The sequence below is a fragment of the Hordeum vulgare genome, chromosome 1H (genome assembly GCF_904849725.1).
Source record: "Hordeum vulgare subsp. vulgare chromosome 1H, MorexV3_pseudomolecules_assembly, whole genome shotgun sequence".
In the NCBI taxonomy this organism is placed as follows: domain Eukaryota; kingdom Viridiplantae; phylum Streptophyta; class Magnoliopsida; order Poales; family Poaceae; genus Hordeum; species Hordeum vulgare.
Window position 1 is genome coordinate 363,430,438 of NC_058518.1, and position 18,439 is coordinate 363,448,876.

General features: G+C 48.9%; 1 protein-coding gene across 1 annotated transcript; it reads left to right on the top strand.

The window, feature by feature from the left end:
- Positions 1-6,637: 6,637 nt before the first annotated feature.
- LOC123411119 (heavy metal-associated isoprenylated plant protein 44-like) lies at positions 6,638-7,593 on the top strand. The gene is made up of 2 exons (XM_045104050.1): positions 6,638-6,859; positions 6,988-7,593. Exons 1-2 carry the CDS (start codon positions 6,674-6,676, stop codon positions 7,393-7,395), a joined length of 594 nt encoding a protein of 197 aa, XP_044959985.1. The 5' UTR covers positions 6,638-6,673; the 3' UTR covers positions 7,396-7,593.
- Positions 7,594-18,439: the final 10,846 nt, after the last annotated feature.

Here is an 18,439-nt window from a genome sequence, read left to right on the forward strand (position 1 = left end):
AATGCCCTCTGCTAACCTTTTCTTTTCCTTTCCAGAAGAAAGCTCTCAACCAGCTATTGATCTCTTCAAGAACCCAGATCGGCGCTTCCATCACCATTAAGTGGTGGACGGGCCTAGCTGCCGCAACAGACTTCACTAGCACTAGCCTGCCGGCCCGCTGAATTAGCCCTCTCTGCCACGCGGGCACGAAGCGCTTGGCTTGGTCCAGAAGGGGTTGCCATTGCGTCCTGGTGAGTTGCCGGATCGCCAACTGCAGTCCAAGATATCTACAGGGGAACTCACCCGCCTGGCATTCCAGCACGTCCGGCACCCTTAGCTGATCTTGCTCATCCCCTCTAATGAGAATGGCGGAGGATTTGGCATAGTTGACCTTGAGGCCGGACGCCTCGCCGAAGATGTGTAGAGCGTTTCGAACAAAACTCATGTCCTGCGCCGACGGCCTGATGAACAGGGCAACGTCATCGGCATAAATCGACAGACGTTGCATAGCCGTGACTCCCGTGAGCGCACTGATAATGCCATTCGATTCTGCTTTGTTGATGATGCTGGTTAACACGTCCATCGCGATCACGAATAACAGGGGCGAGATGGGATCTCCCTGCCTTAAGCCCTTGGCATGCACAAAACTCCTTCCGGGGACTCCGTTCACCACAACGTTGGTGCTCGCCGAGTTGAGTAGCGCAGCCACCCAACCAATCCACTTGTTGCCGAATCCTTTTACGCGAAGGACATCGAAGAGGAACGGCCACGCCAATGAATCGAAGGCGCGTGAAATATCCAGTGTGAGGAATACTCCGGGATCACGAGGGCATGAATTTTCCTAGCAACTTGGCGCACTAGCAGGAAGTTATCATGCAAGCTCCTGCCAAGAATGAAGGCGGACTGATTGGCCGCAACAATATCCTTCATCCTCTTCCTGGCTCTGATCGCGAGCATCTTGGCGAATAATTTGGCAATGCTATGGGGCAGACTGATGGGGCGGAACTCTCCAACCTCTTGAGCGTCCGGTTTCTTCTGGATGAGAATGATGTGGGCACGATTGAGCTTGCTGAATCCTCTGCTATCCCCAACGAACAGCTTGAGCAACACGGCCATGGTATCCTGCTTGATGATTGGCCAAGCACGGTGGTAGAAGGCCCCAATAAATCCATCCGGTCCCGGCGCACGATCCGCGGGTAGCTCTTTTATGGTGCTCCAGACTTCTTCCTCCGTGAACATCTGCTCAAGCTCTTGAAGATCAACGGCCGGAATCCCAAGGAAATCAAGGTTCAGGCCAGATTCCCTCGCTTGGGCACGTCCAAGAAGCCCTTCGTAAGCTTCAGTGAAGATCTCCTCCTTCCGATCCTGGTCAGTGTATATGACGCCATTGTGCCTGACATGAGCGATGAAATTCTTCGATCTTCGTCCGTTTGCCACAGCTTGGAAGAGCTTGGTGTTCGCATCCCCCTCCTTGATCCATCGGATCCTGGATCTCTGTCTGTCTATAGTTCTCTCTAGAGATGCGAGGCCTAGCAGCGCATGCTTGAGGGTGCGTCTGAGCCATAACTCTCCAGGGGAAAGCAACCTGGTTTCCTGAACTCTATCCAGCCTCGCGATTACCCAGTTAGCCACCGCCATCTGAATCTTTATGTTTCCTGTTTTGCGCTGGCCCCAGGCCTGAAGAGTCGTAGCACTGTTCCTGAGGAGGGCATCTAACCGCTTAAATGGGTGCACAATCCCCTTGTCACAGATCCAGGCCTCCCTGACGGCCTCCTCAAATCCATCCAGCTTTGTCCAATAAAGCTCAAAACGAAAACGCTTCTTGGAACAGAAAGGCACACTCGTGGAAAGGTGAAGGGGCGCGTGATCCGAGATGTTGGTCGAAAGGGCCTGGAGCAGGCAGTCCGGGAAACTAAGTTCCCAATCGACAGAAACCAGCACTCTATCGATCTTCGTCATGGTCGGTGAATCTCGCTCGTTAGACCAAGTAAAATTCCTACCGTGCATGTAAAGCTCTTTGAGCTCGTGAGCATCAACAAAACCTCTGAACCGCTGCATCATCCTCCTATTGAGATTGGCATTACTTTTCTCGGAAGCACGGAGAATCATGTTAAAGTCACCAAGAACCATCCATGGCCCCTGGCAAGCTAGCCTCCTGGTCCGAAGCTCCTCAAGAAACGCAGTTTTAAGCTCATCTCCTTGCGGCCCGTAAACCGCAGTGATCCACCAATTGGTACCGTCCTTGCTATGAACCATGCCACTAAGGGAGTTGGTGTCGTGCACTAGTGCATCCATATCCATCACCGATCTATCCCAAGCAAGTAAAATCCCGCCACGAGTCTCAGACGCAGGTAAGTAATCGAATCCGTCGAAGGACGGACCTAAACATTGGAGAACCACAAATTGATCCACTACATCTAATTTAGTTTCCTGGAGACACACCAAATTCACCTTAGTTGTCTGCACAAACTCCCTAACCGCCGCCCTCTTCGCAGGACAATTCAGCCCGCGCACGTTCCAACATAGTACTTGCGGGTTTATATCCATAAAGAAAGAAGCTTCAGACTCCGGAACCCGCCAAGCGCTCAAAGCGCAAGCACCTCCGAGGCCGAGCCCTTCTCCAGAACATCCATGGGCGGCACCTCTTTCCCGAAGAGTGCCGCAATGACGCGGACATGTTGATCCCAAAGAGGTGAGTCGAAGATGTTCTGCAGCTCGGTAACCACCGTGTCGTCCACGTTCAAGTCATCCGGGACGAGCCCCAACGCTCTCATGAGAACATTCTCCGCCTGGCTGACCTTGTTACTCTTATGCTCCAAAAGCTTCTTGTTGCCACGGGTGCATCGACGAGGGGTGAAAGGTTCAGCCTCCGCCCGAAGGTTGGAAGCTTGGACTTCCTTGAGAAGGGGTGGGGCCAATTTCTTCATAAGACTAGAGCAGAACCATTTTAATTTAGCGTAGGCAGCTGATTCCTGGGCGGACATGCCATCGAGACCAAGGGGGTGAGCGATCTGCCTGTCCGAAACCTCACCAAGGGCCTGCGTGGGAGGCAACACGTCGTTGTTGTGCATGGCTACAGGAGGAACAACCTCAATGATTGGGCCATGCTGCACCGGGGTCGACAGCCCACACTCTGGTAGGCCAGCATCCACACCCCCATGCACCTCATCCACCGAGCGACACGCGCCAGCCCCAGAGTCCGTGCCAGCCGAGGGAATATCTTGGTCGGGACCCAGAGAAGGAATCTGAATTGGCGCGGGATTCTCTGCATCCGAAGGAACACCAACCTCCATGGCCACAAGCGGGGCGCTCAAATCCAGCTGCGGCTCGGATCCTGCACTTGGGGCAACTTCCTCCACTTCCCGTGTCACCTGAACAGGCAGGGCCGCCTCGGGATCCTTCGCTATCGTCTGCGAGTCAGTCAAAAGAGACTCCTGGTCCACCGGATCCTCCTCTCTCACCATAGGTGGCACCTGCCCCAAAGCAGCCTGGTCCACCTGATCTACCGCAGGGGCTGTCGCGGATTCGACAGCGCGTGCCTCCGCCTCCACAATGATTGGCGCGACACCAGATCCCATGACCGGGCCCATGCCCTGTTCCTGCACCAAGGAGGTAGCCACTACCAACTCCCTCGAGGGGTTGCGCGCCAGGCCAACCACAGTCTCCACGACAGGGACAGGTGGCGATCTGACCACAGCCTCCAAGACAGGGACGGGTGGTGAACTGGCTGGCAGCCTCACAACGGGCGTCTCTGCAGGGATGGCACGGCGAGCGGGGCCCGCCCCCAAGGAGGGGTTCATGGGCGGCAGACGCCAGCTGGACGGTCCCACTCTGCCCACCAAAGCCTGCGCATAGGACCGGCCCGCTCCAGCGCCGGTGGCGTCGCCGGCCACCCGCGCGGGCCCGCGGGAGTCGCGCACCAGCCTCTCGACCAGGGAAGGACCTGCAGCTCGCCGCCGACAAATGAGTCGTCGGAGTCGTCCGGCAGACCACTCTGTCCACTGCCATCTGAGCTCGTCGGCCGGCGCCAATTCTCCGGCGGCGTAAAATCTCTCATGCGCCCAATGTGCACCAGGGTGGGGTACTCCAACAACTGGCAGCAAGCCTGCTGGTGAGCCGCCGGTAGCCCAGCCTCCTCGACCGGCTCCGGGATCCACAGGCGCTTCTCAACTGGAACAAGGTTCGCATCACGGCACCAAGCCCGCAGCTTGAATAGGGACAAGTCCTCCCAACTGGCTGACTCCGGCGCAAGACTGATGATGTCGCACGACGATCCCAGGATCTTGTCCGCCGTCTCCCATTCCCAAGCATGGGACGGAATGCCCTCGATCATGATGTCAACCAACACCCTCAACACCCTGGCAGTGGCTTGGGCTTGCCTGATCCAAGGCCGGAAGAAGAGCTCGAACCCCTGGCGCACCACCGAGCCGGCGCCCGTGGCGGAGTTGCGGAACTCCGGGGTGGCGAAAACGATCAGAAAGTCCTCTGGATGGAAACGGTGCACCGAAAACGCGTGCCTGGGAATATTGAGCTGCGCCGCGATGGCCTCTGCTGCCTCCACGCAGGACACCGATGGCCTTGCGCCACCAACGTACGCCACCGTGGCCAGCCTGAGTCTTGCCTCCATGTCATCCATGACCTGAGAGCGCCTGAGGACGCAGAAGTTCTCCCCCGGAACCCCCACCGGCAGCAAGTGAGGCGCGGGGCGCGCCACAGGGACACTTGGCGAGAACCGTGCCGGCGGCGCCGGCAGCGCGTTCTTCCAAGGATCCAGCGGAACACGCCCAACACCAAACGCCGGCGGGGATCCGGTCTCCATCCGCGCCACTTTAGCCGCAGCGGCGCGGCGCAGCTCCTCGACCGAGGCGGGACTGCGGGGCCTCTTGCACTGGCCAGAAGAATGGCCCTCCAGGTTGCAGCGGATGCAAAGCGGCGGAAAGGTGCAGTCTTGTTTGCGGTGGCCGGCCCTAAAGCAGTGATGGCACGGGGTCTGACTGCGCTTCGAGGAAGAGGAAGAAGGTGGACGGGGCTCAGCCTGGACGCGCCGGTGCGCCTTGCGCCGCCGCCAGAGAGCTTTGCGGGAGGCCTTGGCCCGGTTCCAGCCGGCCGCCGCCCCGGGGACCGCCGGTCCCGTCGCCGGTGACCTGGCCGATGCGGGGTCGTTCGAGGAGGAGCGGGCGCTCGGAGAACCCGACAGACCAAGGCCAGAGACCACCGGGCGAGGACGGGGGAACGCGGACGAGACGGACTCCGGGCTCCCAGATTTGGCCGCCATGAGCGCGGGCGGGGAGGTGGGCAACCGACGCAGGGGAGGTGGGCGCCGGGACCGGAGTGGTCACCGGCGCGAGGGCGGTGGACGCCGGGGCCGGGATGGCCGACGGCGGAGCGCAGGAGAGGAGCGCAACTCGATCCCGAACGATTTACATTTGTGAGAAATCATTTTTGAGTCCATAGGAAAGCCAATTCTATTAAAAGGGTGAGCTATTATGATGAATTAGTTGCTCAAGTGCTTAGAGGGTGTTTGCGCTGGGGCGCTTCTTGTGTTGAACGATTTTATTTTATCCATGCCCCCCTCCCCCCCCCCCCACACACACACACCACACACACACAAGTAGCGACCCTTTTCATCCGATTTGAGCTCCCAGACCGAACGTTCGGGAGTTATCGGAGTCCAAGAAATTAACATTTACCATCAGTACTTTTTTGTCACCGCCAGACGTATGTTCGTTGCAGTTTATACCCTAAGCGTATTGTAGAGATTTTCCTGCTAATGGTGCATGTATTGTGATGTTTTTTATATTCATGATGCCTATAGTGTGGTGGGGTTATGGATTTGAATCGTCCAATGGAGAGCACACTATTGAAGATGACATTGGTAAGAGCTATCGGCTGGGATAGGCGAGTGCCCTCCACGCGCCCTGCAAACCCTTTGGGGAGGAGATCACAATATTTACTTCGGATGCATATAAAATTCGAGAGTATGGAAGAATTACAGTGTAAAATGGCAAACTACCGTTGTATCTACATTGAGATATTTTATAATACTAGTACTAGCAGTACATAAAGTTCGAGTGTGCAATTGCTTCGTCGGTAAGTATTTGTTTCAGTTCCGGCTAATCTCGAGTTATTTTAGTTAAGGATTAGTATTGCTTCTTCTGGATCGACGTAGTCTTTCTGAACTGAAAAAGGACAGCTGCATGCGTACTCGCATTATTTGATTCATTTCTCCAAAAGGCATTGTCGTCTTTGTGTTGCCACACACATGCAGACCTCCCTCCGCGGTTTACATTACACTGCCGATGAAAAACTAGCGCATTTTCTTAAGAAATCCCTCCATATTGTTGCATGTGACACCACAACTGAAGCACCCATCGCTCGATGCATGACATCGGAAAGGAATTAGCTTTTGGCTGTCCATCCGAGCCGACACTCTTCACTTCAAGTAGCGCGGCCTTTTTCTAGCTAGTAGTCCTTCCATTTCAAAATAATTGTCTCAATTTTATATTAAATCTGATACAAAATTATACTAAGCTTAAGACACTTATTTTAAGAATGAGGGAGTAAATTCCAGTGCGGACTACTTACGGAGCTCCACTGCCACGCATATACTGTATATATAGCTAGCTAGCTGCTCCATCGATCTGCAAGAGCTTGATCACTTGGATCGGATCTCGCACGAGACACGCGTGCACTCATGGCGGACCTTGTCTCCGACGTGCTCCTGTCCTTCTTCTGCTGCTGCTTCTACCCTCCCGGGGGGCACCACGACATGCGACACCACCACGGCCACCCGGCGGGCAGAAACTCCGTGCATCGTCACCACCACGGCGCCGCGGGTCGTACGGTGGCCAGTCGGAGCAGACCGACCCTATCTCTCCAGGTTCACCCGCGTGCTTGTTTATATATACTAAAGCATTTGATTCTTTGCATTTTCCGTCCCGGTGGAGACCGATCGATGGCCGGTCGCCAGCAAGCTACCTGACCGGCACAAAACTTGCATGCATGCAGACGGTGGAGCTCAAGGTCCGGATGTGCTGCGACGGCTGTGAGCGAGCCGTCATGCAGTCTCTCGTGAACCTCCGAGGCGTGGACAGCGTGGAGGTAGACGCGGGGACGGGGAGGGTTAGGGTGACGGGGTACGTGGAGCGGGGGAAGGTGCTGCGGGAGGTACGGCGCCGGAGCGGGAAGAAGGCCGAGTTCTGGCCTAGCGGCGGCACGCCGCTGCGCTTCGCGTCTCCCGGGGGCTGCTTCGGCGGCGGCGGCGGCGAGCCGTACCGAGACAGCTATAGCTACCAGCGGCGCGGCTACGGTGATGGAGGTGATCGTCACGGCCGCACCCGCAGGCCTGCTCGTGGCGGCGACGCCGTCAGCAACATGTTCAACGACGATGATGTCAACGCGTGCGCGATCATGTGACGGCCTGAGTCCTGACGAGGATTATTTGGGGCAACGAAAACGTGCTGGCGTTTCAACCGGCTCTAGTTTCCGTGGGAATACCATGAATCTTTTTGTACGATGAGATTGTAGTGCACCTGATCTCCTTACCGCATGCAAATGTATTAGTAGTACTTTTTTTTAATGAAAAGGGGTTTCCCCCACCATTTTATTCATAAATCTAGGCAAGGAAATATATTACTCCCTCCGTCCGAAAATAATTATCTTCACTTCAGTATAACTTTGTATTAACAAAGGGAGTATTATGTTATCTTTTATTGCCTCTCTTGGTTACATCAAATTGCTGAAGAAAAAGAAATAATTACGAGTATAGTACGGTCGCCGTCGGTGTTGGGACGTGAACCCGAAGCGTCATGTTATGGAAGGGGCAGGGGTCTCATGGTGAGGGGCGAGTACTATGGTGAGGAGAGAAGGATAGGTGTGTGACGTTTTGTTTTCATCATCTCAAGAAAGTTATGGTAGATCTATGACACTAGAATTTGTGATGATGAATGCGTCAAATTATCCTTTTGAAGGGGGCAAATCTGGTTTAAAATAGTCCCTCGAAAGAAGAATCAGGTTTCTACCTCGAAGAGGCTGTGGAATTTTTTTTCAAAAGAAATGATATGGAGGTATCTCACACAGAGAGAAAGAGAGAGGGAGGGGATGGATGGATGGAGGGAGGGAGAGGGCGGGGGGGGGGGGGGGGGGAGAGAGAGATGTGACCTTGGAGGTAGGAGGGGGAGTAAGAGCATCTCTAGTAGAACCCTCAAACCCCCAAACCCTTAAAAATAACCGCTTTTTTACAGTTTTCATCGGAAAAACGGTATAGACTAGAACCCTTAAACCCTTAAACCCGTAAAAAAAATTAGAGGTCGAACCCTCAAACCCCTTCCCAGCCTGTAGAAGTGAGGGTTGGGGGGGAAAACTGCCCCCAACCCGTACTCCACTTCCCACCTCGCGCGGGAGGCAGTTGGTTCCCGCCCGCGCGAGGAAGTTGCTCCGGCCGCCGCCGCCCCGCCGCCCCCCGCGCTCCGGCCGCCGCCCCGGCCCCGGCCCCGCCGCCCCTCTGCGCCCAGGCCCCGGCCCCGCGCTCCAGCCGCCGCCACGCCTGCCGCCGCCCCCCGCGCTCCTGCCGCCGCGCCCCCGCCCGCCGCCGCCGCCCCCCGCGCTCCAGCCGCGGCCGCCGCCGCCGCGCCTGCCACGGCCGCCCACCGAGAAGGGCCGCGGCGCCCGGCGGAGCTCCACCGCGCGGTACGCGAGACGGCCTCGTCCAGGCAGCGCGAGCGCGAGCTCCTCCGCGAGCGCGAGCTCCTCCGCGGCTGAAGTCATTTTTGTATCCTCTGTTCCTCCGCGTGCATGTTCATAGTGTTCCAAACTAGGCTATAAGGGTTGGGTTTGAGGGTTCTAGTCTTTGCCTCTGTTTTTCAACCCTTAAAAGTGTCAAAAATGGCCAATTCTCAACCCTTAAAACTGATTTTGGATTTAAGGGTTTGAGGGTTCTACTAGAGATGCTCTAAGAGTATGTCTAGTACAGCCCTCAAACCCTTAAATCTAAAACCTGTTTTAAGGGTTGTGAATTGGCCATTTTTTGACACTTTTAAGAGTTGAAAAACAGGGGCAAAGACTAGAACCCTCAAACCCAACCCTTATAACAGAATATTTCGTTATAAGGGTTTGGTTTGAGGGTTCTAGTCTTTGCCCCAACCCCAATCCTTAAAACTGTCATTTGACATATCACAATTTTCACTAGAAAAACACAATCAACCTTCAAACAAACACGGAAATGAAGATCATTGATGCATGGTTTAATAGTTTACATCACACAATCATCATCTTCCCCCTCTCATTGGCACCATCACCAAAAAGTTGCATCTGGCGCCATCTCCTAGACCACTTCCACGTCCATCAAGCACCTCCATTGTCGCCGGTGGTGGAGTCCTCCACACCGCCATCGCCACCACCACTCATCGGACTGTCACCTCGAAGAGTAGAGGACGCACCACGGAATATCCTCTTCCTCTCCGCGATGTCCTGCTTGTACTCCTTCCACCACATCAATTGGTCTTCATCCCTGTCCTTCTTGGACATCATCGTGTGCTCCTTCTCTTCCACCATGAGTTCTTTCCATGCCTTTGCTTCTTTGACCTTGATCATCCTCTCCTCCAAGTCGGCCCTGCGCTTGGCATCTTCACGCCTTGCTTTAACTTGTGCAAGCTTCACCTCTTTCTTTTTCTCGTTGATAAGAAGCTTTGTCTCCAATGTCTTCATTGTCAATGCCTCCCTTGACTTCATCATATGTTCTATCTTCTCCCTTATGCTTGACGCCTCTCCTTCCATCTTCTTCCTTAGCTTATCCTTCTTGTTTCCAGCGGGTTTGTGCTCGTTCCTTCCCTCCTCTTCACTATCATCCATCCTAAGCATTGCCGACTTCTTGGGTGCGGTCCCTTGATCCCTCAACTTCCACTTGTCATAAGTTTGAAGAATTTTCCAAACATGTTTAAATGGGAATGCTTTGCCCTTGGAAGCGGCCATCTCCTTGTACCTCAAGTCGGCAATTGCCTCCTACAAACCCACCAATAGCATAGTAAACATATATGTACTCACATAACAATATCATAAAAAATAAAAATAAATGTGAAAAGCATATATGTACTCACATAGTCACTCTCCACATTTCCACTAGGCGGTGCATCCTTCACTTGGTCCATTGCCGCACTCCAACAAGCATAGTGGGGCTTCATCAACTCCCACCGGCCTTGAAGCGACAAGTAACTGATACGTCTCAAACGTATCTATAATTTTTGATGGTTTCATGCTGTTATCTTGTCAACTTTGGATGTTTTGTATACCTTTTATATCTTCTTTGGGACTAACTTATTAATCCAGTGCCAAGTGCCAGTTCCTGTTTTTTCTGTGTTTTTGACTCTTTTCAGATGTGATTTTGGAACGGAGTCCAAACGGAATAAAATCCCCGAAATAAATTTTTCCAGAACGGAAGAAGATCGGGAGGCTTGAGGGCCAAGGCAGCGGGCCCACAGGGAGCCCACAAGCCCTATTGCCGCGGCCAGGGGGGCCCGCGGCAACCAGGCTTGTGGCCTCCCTGGCGCTCCCCTGCCCTAGCTCTTTGGCCTATAAATTCCCTAAAATCCCAGAAAAAATCAGGGCATCCACGAAAATACTTTCCGTTTCCGCGAGATCTCATCTGGAGACCCTTCCCGGTGCCCTGCCAGAGGGGACTTTGGAGTTGGAGGGCTTCTACATCAACATCATCGCCTCTCCAATGACTCGTGAGTAGTCCACTTCAGACCTACGGGTCCGTAGTTAGTATCTAGATGGCTTCATCTCTCTTTTGGATCTTCAATACAAAGTTCTCCATGATCTTCATGGAGATCTATCCGATGTAATCCTGTTTGGGGGTGTGTTTGTCGAGATTCGATGAATTCTGGATTTGTGATCAGATTATCTATGAATTATATTTGAGTCTTTGCTGATTTCTTATATGCATGATTTGATATCCTTGTAAGTCTCTCCGAGTCTTGGGTTTTGTTTGGCCAACTAGATCTATGATTCTTGCAATGGGAGAAGTGCTTGGTTTTGGGTTCATACCGTGTGGTGACCTTTCCCAGTGACAGAAGGGGCAGCAAGGCACACATTGTGTTGTTGCCATCAAGGGTAACAAGATGGGCTTTTATCGTAGATATGATATTGTCCATCTACATCATGTCATCTTGCTTAAGGTGTTACTCTGTTCTTCTGGAGTTAATACACTAGATGCATGCTGGATAGCGGTCGACGTGTGGAGTAATAGTAGTAGATGCAGAAAGTATCGGTCTACTTGTTTTGGACGTGATGCCTATAGATATAATCATTGCCTTAGATAACGTCACGACTTTGCGCGGTTCTATGAATTGCTCGACAGTAATTCGTTCACCCACCGTCTACTTGCTTTCATGAGAGAAGCCACTAGTGAACACTACGGCCCCCGGGTCTATTCACAACTATCGTTTCCACTTTCACTTTTACTTTGCTTTGTTTACTCTTTGCTTTCAGTTCTCACTTTGCAAACAATCTATAAGGGATTGATAACCCCTTCATAGCGTTGGGTGCAAGCTCTTTGTATTTGTGCAGGTACTTGTGACTTGAACGCTCCTCCTACTGGATTGATACCTTGGTTCTCAAACTGAGGGAAATACTTACCGCCGCTGTGCTACATCACCCTTTCCTATTCAAGGGAACACCAACGCAAGGCTCAAAGGCCGCGGGGAAATCCTTTGCATATTTGCCAAGGTAGTCCCTATAGGCGTAGCCGTAGCAGCAGGATTCCTGGCGCCGTTGCCAGGGAAGGTCTGTTGTCGCAGTAGCAGAAGGATTTCTGGCGCCGTTGCTGGGGAAGGTCTGTTGTCGCAGTAGCAGAAGGATTTCTGGCGCCGTTGCCGGGGAGGAGATCTATCCAAGTAGGTGTCACAAACTCATCTCTTGCATTTACCTTTTTTGCCAGTTGTCTCTCGTTTTCCTCTCCCCCACTTCACATTTGTCGTTTTCATTTGCCTTTCTCCTTTGTCTTTTTCCTTTGCCATTTTCTTTTGCCCTTTGTCGTTTTCCTTTGCCGGTTTTCTTGCTTGCTTGTGTTATTGTTGGTTTGTTGAAGTCATCATGGCTGAAAACACCAAACTTTGCAACTTCTCGAGTACCAATAATAAGGATTTTATTAGTACTCCGATTGCTCCCGCTACTAGTGCGGAATCGTATGAAATCAATGCTGCCTTGCTGAATCTTGTTATGAAAGAGCAATTCTCTGGCCTTCCTAGTGAAGATGCCACATCCCATCTCAATACCTTCATTGAACTTTGCAATATGCAAAAGAAAAGAGATGTGGATAATGATGTGATTAAGTTGAAGCTTTTTTTCCTTTCTTGTTGCGAGATCTCGCAAAAACTTGATTTTCTTCTTTGCCTAAAAATAGTATCGATTCTTGGGATAAGTGCAAAGATGCTTACATATCCAAGTATTTTCCGCCGGCTAAGATTATCTCTCTACATAAAGATATCATGAATTTCAAGCAACTTGATCATGAACACGTTGCACAATCTTGGGAGAGGATGAAGTTAATGATTAGAAATTGTCCCGCTCATGGCTTGAGTTTGTGGATGATTATACAAATCTTTTACGCTAGTTTGAATTTCTCTTCTCGGAATATCTTGGACTCCGCCTCAGGTGGAACGTTCCTGGAAATCACGTTAGGAGACGCTACAAAACTCCTAGACAATATCATGACCAACTACTCTCAGTGGCACACTGAAAGGTCACCTGCTAGCAAAAAGGTACACGCTATAGAAGAGATTAACTCGCTTAGTGCTAAGATGGACGAGTTGATGAATTTGCTTGCTAGTAGAAATGCTCCTTTAGATCCTAATGACATGCCACTATCTTCCTCGATTGAGAGTAGCAACGCTAGTTTGGACGTTAATTTTGTTGGTAGGAACAATTTTGGCAACAACAATGCTTTTAGAGGAAACTATGTTCCTAGGCCTTTTTCTAGTAACTCCTCTAACAATTATGGAAATTCCTACAACAACACTTACGGAAATCACAACAAATTACCCTCCGATTTAGAGAGTAATATCAAAGAGTTCATCTACTCTCAAGATATTTTCAATGCGTCCATAGAGGAAAAACTATTCAAAATAGACGATTTGGCTAAAAGCGTTGATAGGATGTCTTGTGATATTGATGCTTTGAAAGTTAGATGTGCTCCTCCCAAGGTCAACTTGGATGAAACTTTAAAAGCTATGCATGTCTCCATGAATGAGAGCAAAGAAAGAACCGCCCAAATTCGCGCTAGGCATGAATGGTTTAAAAGGGTGCGTTCTAGTGATGCAAATCACGAAGATCTTAAAGTGCTTGGTGTGACTCCTCTTGAATGTTTGTTTTCGCGTGTCAAACCTATTAATGAAGGGGCTGGATATGAATCCACTTTGGTTGAAAAACGCCCCAATGATTTGGAGCCCACCTATCTTGATGATAAAGGTGTGGAGAGTGGAGTAGAAGAAATCAAAATTTTGGGTAGTAATGAAACTCCCACTTTGGATTTCAAGGAATTCAATTATGATAGTTGCTCCTTGTTTGAATGCATCTCTTTGATGCAATCCATTGCAAACTCTCCGCATGCTTATAGCCAAAGCAAAGCCTTTACCGCACATATTGTAGATGCTATGATGAAATATCTTGAAGAGAAGCTCGAATTAGAAGTCTCTATACCTAGAAAACTTCATGATGAGTGGGAACCTACTATCAAAATCAAAATCAATAACTATGAATGCAATGCTTTGTATGATTTGGGTGCTAGTGTTTCCGCGATTCCAAAGTCTTTATGTGATATTCTTGGTTTTCATGAGATTGAAGAGTGTTCTCTTAATTTGCATATTGCGGATTCTACTGTCAAGAAACCCATGGGAAGGATCGATGATGTTCTTATTGTTGCAAATAAGAACTATGTACCCGTGGATTTCATTGTACTTCACATAGGTTGCAATCATTCATGTCCCATTATTCTTGGTAGACCTTTCCTAAGGACTATTGGTGCTATCATCGATATGAAGGAAGGGCATATTAGATTTCAATTTCCCCTAAAGAAGGGCATGGAGCATTTTCCTAGAAAGAAAATAAGATTGCCTTATGAATCTATGATGAGGGCTACTTATGGTTTGAGCACCAAAGATGACTATACGTGATTCCATCACCTTTTGCCTAGCTAAGGGCGTTAAACAATAGCGCTTGTTGGGAGGCAACCCAACGAATCTATCCTTTTTCTTTCTGTTTTGTGTTTTCCACACTTCCATAATTCTGTTATGATTGTGTTTTTTTGTGTTTCTTGTTGCGTTTGTGCCAAGCAAAACCGTTATGATTAGTCTTGGGGATGATCGTTTGGTCATGCTGGAAAAGACAGAAACTTTCTGCTCACGAAACTAATTTTCATTTTTTTCTGTAATAGCTTTTGAGTTGATTCTTTTTGCTGCTGATTGCTATACAAATTCTTCAGACTGTCGTAATTATTAAGAATTTTTGAAGTACCAGAAGTATACAAAGTATACAGATTGCTACAGACTGGTATGCTGTTAACAGATTCTGTTTTTGTTGAGTTGGTTGCTTATTTTGATGAAACTATGGATAGTATCGGGGGTACTAGCCATGGAAGATTGAAAATACAGTAACCCAACATCAACATAAGTAGAATTTAATTTTGCTACAATACCTAAGGAAGTGGTGGTTTGCTTTCTTATACTAATGGTATCACGAGTTTCTGTTTAAGTTTCGTGTTGTGAAGTTTTCAAGTTTTGGGTGAAGTTCTTATGGACAAAAAGATAAAGAGTGGCAAGAGCTCAAGCTTGGGGATGCCCAAGGCACACCAAGTTGATTCAAGGATGCCGTAAAAGCCTAAGCTTGGGGATGCCCCGGGAAGGCATCCCCTCTTTCGTCTTTAATCCATCAGTGACGTTACTTGGGGCTATATTTTTATTCACCACATGTTATGTGTTTTGCTTGGAGCGTCTTGTATCATAGGAGTCTTTTATTTTTTGTTGTTGTGTCACAATAATCCTTGCTACACACCTAGAGAGATAGACATGCACTCACCGTGATTTTGTCGAGCTTCACTTATATCCTTTGGTTAGACAATTCAGCTCACATGTACTTCACTTATATCTTTTGAGCTAGTTGATTTTGTGTGATAGCCTGGCTTATTAGGGATGATAGACTACTCACATCAATAAGGAATTCCTTCTTTTCCGGGAGCCCATTTGAACAGAACTCTCAGGTTAAGCGTGCTCAGCTTGGAGTGGTTCTAGGATGGGTGACCGATCAAGCGTGCTCAGCTTGGAGTAGTTCTAGGATGGGTGACCGATCGGGAAGTTGATTCCGGGTGCGCATGAGTGAGGACAAACTGCGTAGAAAAGACTAGTATTGATATGTGGGGCCAGTCTAGATCCCGCCAGGAGTAACGACCGCCGGCGTGTGTGTCCGGGACGTTACACTTTGCTCCATGTGCTTCACTTATATCTTTTAGAGCACAGCGGTGCATGGCTTGGTAGTTGATCTATGCTTTGATAGTAGTCTGAAAAGGGGTAGTTATCCAAAGGGATATGAAGGGGCCAGTCTAGATCCTGCCAGGAGTAACGACCGCCGACGGGTGTGTTCGGGACGTTACATTTTGCTCCATGTGCTTCACTTATATCTTTTAGAGCACAACGGTGCGTGGCTTGGTAGTTGATCTATGCTTTGATAGTAGTCTCAAAAGGGGTAGTTATCCAAAGGGATATGAAAACTTCCACCTTCATGTGCATTTAATAGTTAGAGAAGTTTGATTCATCTCAATTAGTTTTGAGTTGTGGTTGTGGTAATATTGAAGTTATATTAGTAAGGTGTTGTGGATCTAGAAATACTTGTGTTGAAGTTAGTGATTCCCGTAGCATGCACACATTTTTCTCCATGTGCTTCACTTATATCTTTTAGAGCACAGCGGTGCATGGCTTGGTAGTTGATCTATGCTTTGATAGTAGTCTCAAAAGGGGTAGTTATCCAAAGGGATATGAAGGGGCCAGTCTAGATCCTGCCAGGAGTAACGACCGTCGACGGGTGTGTTCGGGACGTTACATTTTGCTCCATGTGCTTCACTTATATCTTTTAGAGCACAGCGGTGCGTGGCTTGGTAGTTGACCTATGCTTTGATAGTAGTCTCAAAAGGGGTAGTTATCCAAAGGGATATGAAAACTTCCACCTTCATGTGCATTGAATAGTTAGAGAAGTTTGATTCATCTCAATTAGTTTTGAGTTGTGGTTGTGGTAATATTGAAGTTATATTAGTAAGGTGTTGTGGATCTAGAAATACCTGTGTTGAAGTTAGTGATTCCCGTAGCATGCACGTATGGTGAACCGCTATGTGATGAAGTTTGAACATGATTAGTCTACTGATTGTCATCCTTTGTGTGGCGGTGGTTTATACCTACCAACCCTTCCCCTAGGAGTATGCGTTGAATGCTTTGTTTCGATTACTACTAAAACTTTTGCAGCAAGTATATGAGTTCTTCATGACTAATGTTGAGTCCATGGTTTATATGCACTTTCACCTTCCACCATCACTATCTTCTTTAGTGCCGTGTAACTTTCGCCGGTGCACAAAACCACCCATATAGCCTCCCTCAAAACAGCCACCATACCTACCTACTATGGCTTTTTCAAAGCTATTTTGAGATATATTGCCATACGACTACCACCATGACATGTGCCACCACTTCTACATTGACATTGCATGATCGTAAGATAGCTAGCATGATGTTTCCATTGATGTCTATGCCATGCTAGATCATTGTCACGGTACACTACCTAAGGCATTCCATATAGAGTCATCGTTGCTCTAAGTTTTGAGTTATAAGTGTGATGATCATCATTGATGGAGCATTGTCCCATGTGAGGAAATAAAAGAGGCCAAAGATGCCCACCAAAATATAAAAAAATAATATAAAAAAGAGGTCAAATAGCCCACAAAAAAATGAGAGAAAAAGAGAGAAGGGACAATGCTACCACCTTTCCACACTTGTGCATATTAAGCACCATGATCTTCATGATTGAGAGTCTCTCGTTTTGTCACCACCATATAACTAGTGGGAAATTTTCTTATATAACTTGGCTTGTATATTCCAATGATAGGCTTCCTCAAAATTGCCTTAGGTCTTCGTGAGCAAGCAAGTTGGATGCACACCCACTAGTTTTCTTTAAGAGCTTTCACATACTCTTAGCTCTAGTGCATCATTTGTATGGCAATCCCTACTCATTCACGTTGATATCTATTGATGAGCATCTCCATAGCTCATTGATATGCCTGGTCAACGTGACTATCTTCTCCTTGTTTGTCTTGCAACCTCCACCACACTCCACACCACTTATAGTGCTAAAACCATGTCTCACGCTCATGTATTGCATGAGAGTCGAAAAAGTTTGAGAAAGTAAAGGTGTGAAAACAATTACTTGGCCAATACCGGGGTTGTGCATGATTTAAATTTGTTGTGCAAGGATGATAGAGCATAGCCATACTATATGATTTTGTAGGGATAACTTTCTTTTGGCCTTGTTATTTTGAAAGTTCATGATTACCTTGCTAGTTTGCTTGAATTATTATTGTCTCCACGTCAATAGCAAACTATTGTTTTGAATCTAATGGATCAGAACATTCACGTCACATAAGAGGAGTTACAAAGGACATCTATGCTAGGTAGCATGAAAGCATCAAAAATTCATTGTTTATCACTTCCCTACTCGAGGACGAGCAGGAGTTAAGATTGCGGATGCTTGATACGTCTCAAACGTATCTATAATTTTTGATGGTTTCATGTTGTTATCTTGTCAACTTTGGATGTTTTGTATACCTTTTATATCTTTTTTGGGACTAACTTATTAATCCAGTGCCAAGTGCGAGTTCCTGTTTTTTCTGTGTTTTTGACTCTTTTCAGATCTGATTTTGGAAAGGAGTCCAAACGGAATAAAATCCCCGAAATAAATTTTTCCAGAACGGAAGAAGATCGGGAGGCTTGAGGGCCAAGGCAGTGGGCCCACAGGGAGCCCACAAGCCCTGTTGCCGCGACCAGGGGGGCCCGCAGCAACCAGACTTGTGTCCTCCCTGGCACTCCCCTGCCCTAGCTCTTTGGCCTATAAATTCCCTAAAATCCCAGAAAAATCAGGGCATCCACGGAAACACTTTTCCACCGCCGCAAGCTTCCGTTTCCGCAAGATCTCATATGGAGACCCTTCCCGGTGCCCTGCCGGAGGGGACTTTGGAGTTGGAGGGCTTCTACATCAACATCATCGCCTCTCCAATGACTCGTGATTAGTCCACTTCAGACCTACGGGTCCGTAGTTAGTATCTAGATGGCTTCTTCTCTCTCTTGGATCTTCAATACAAAGTTCTCCATGATCTTCATGGAGATCTATCTGATGTAGTCCTCTTTGGCGGTGTGTTTGTCGAGATCCGATG

What these genes read in the sequence shown, in the direction of transcription:
- LOC123411119 (XM_045104050.1), top strand. Translation starts at nt 6,674, where the DNA reads ATGGCGGACCTTGTCTCCGACGTGCTCCTGTCCTTCTTCTGCTGCTGC. An exon ending in GACCGACCCTATCTCTCCAG is followed by an intron (nt 6,860 to 6,987) that starts GTTCACCCGCGT and finishes GCATGCATGCAG; the next exon opens with ACGGTGGAGCTCAAGGTCCG.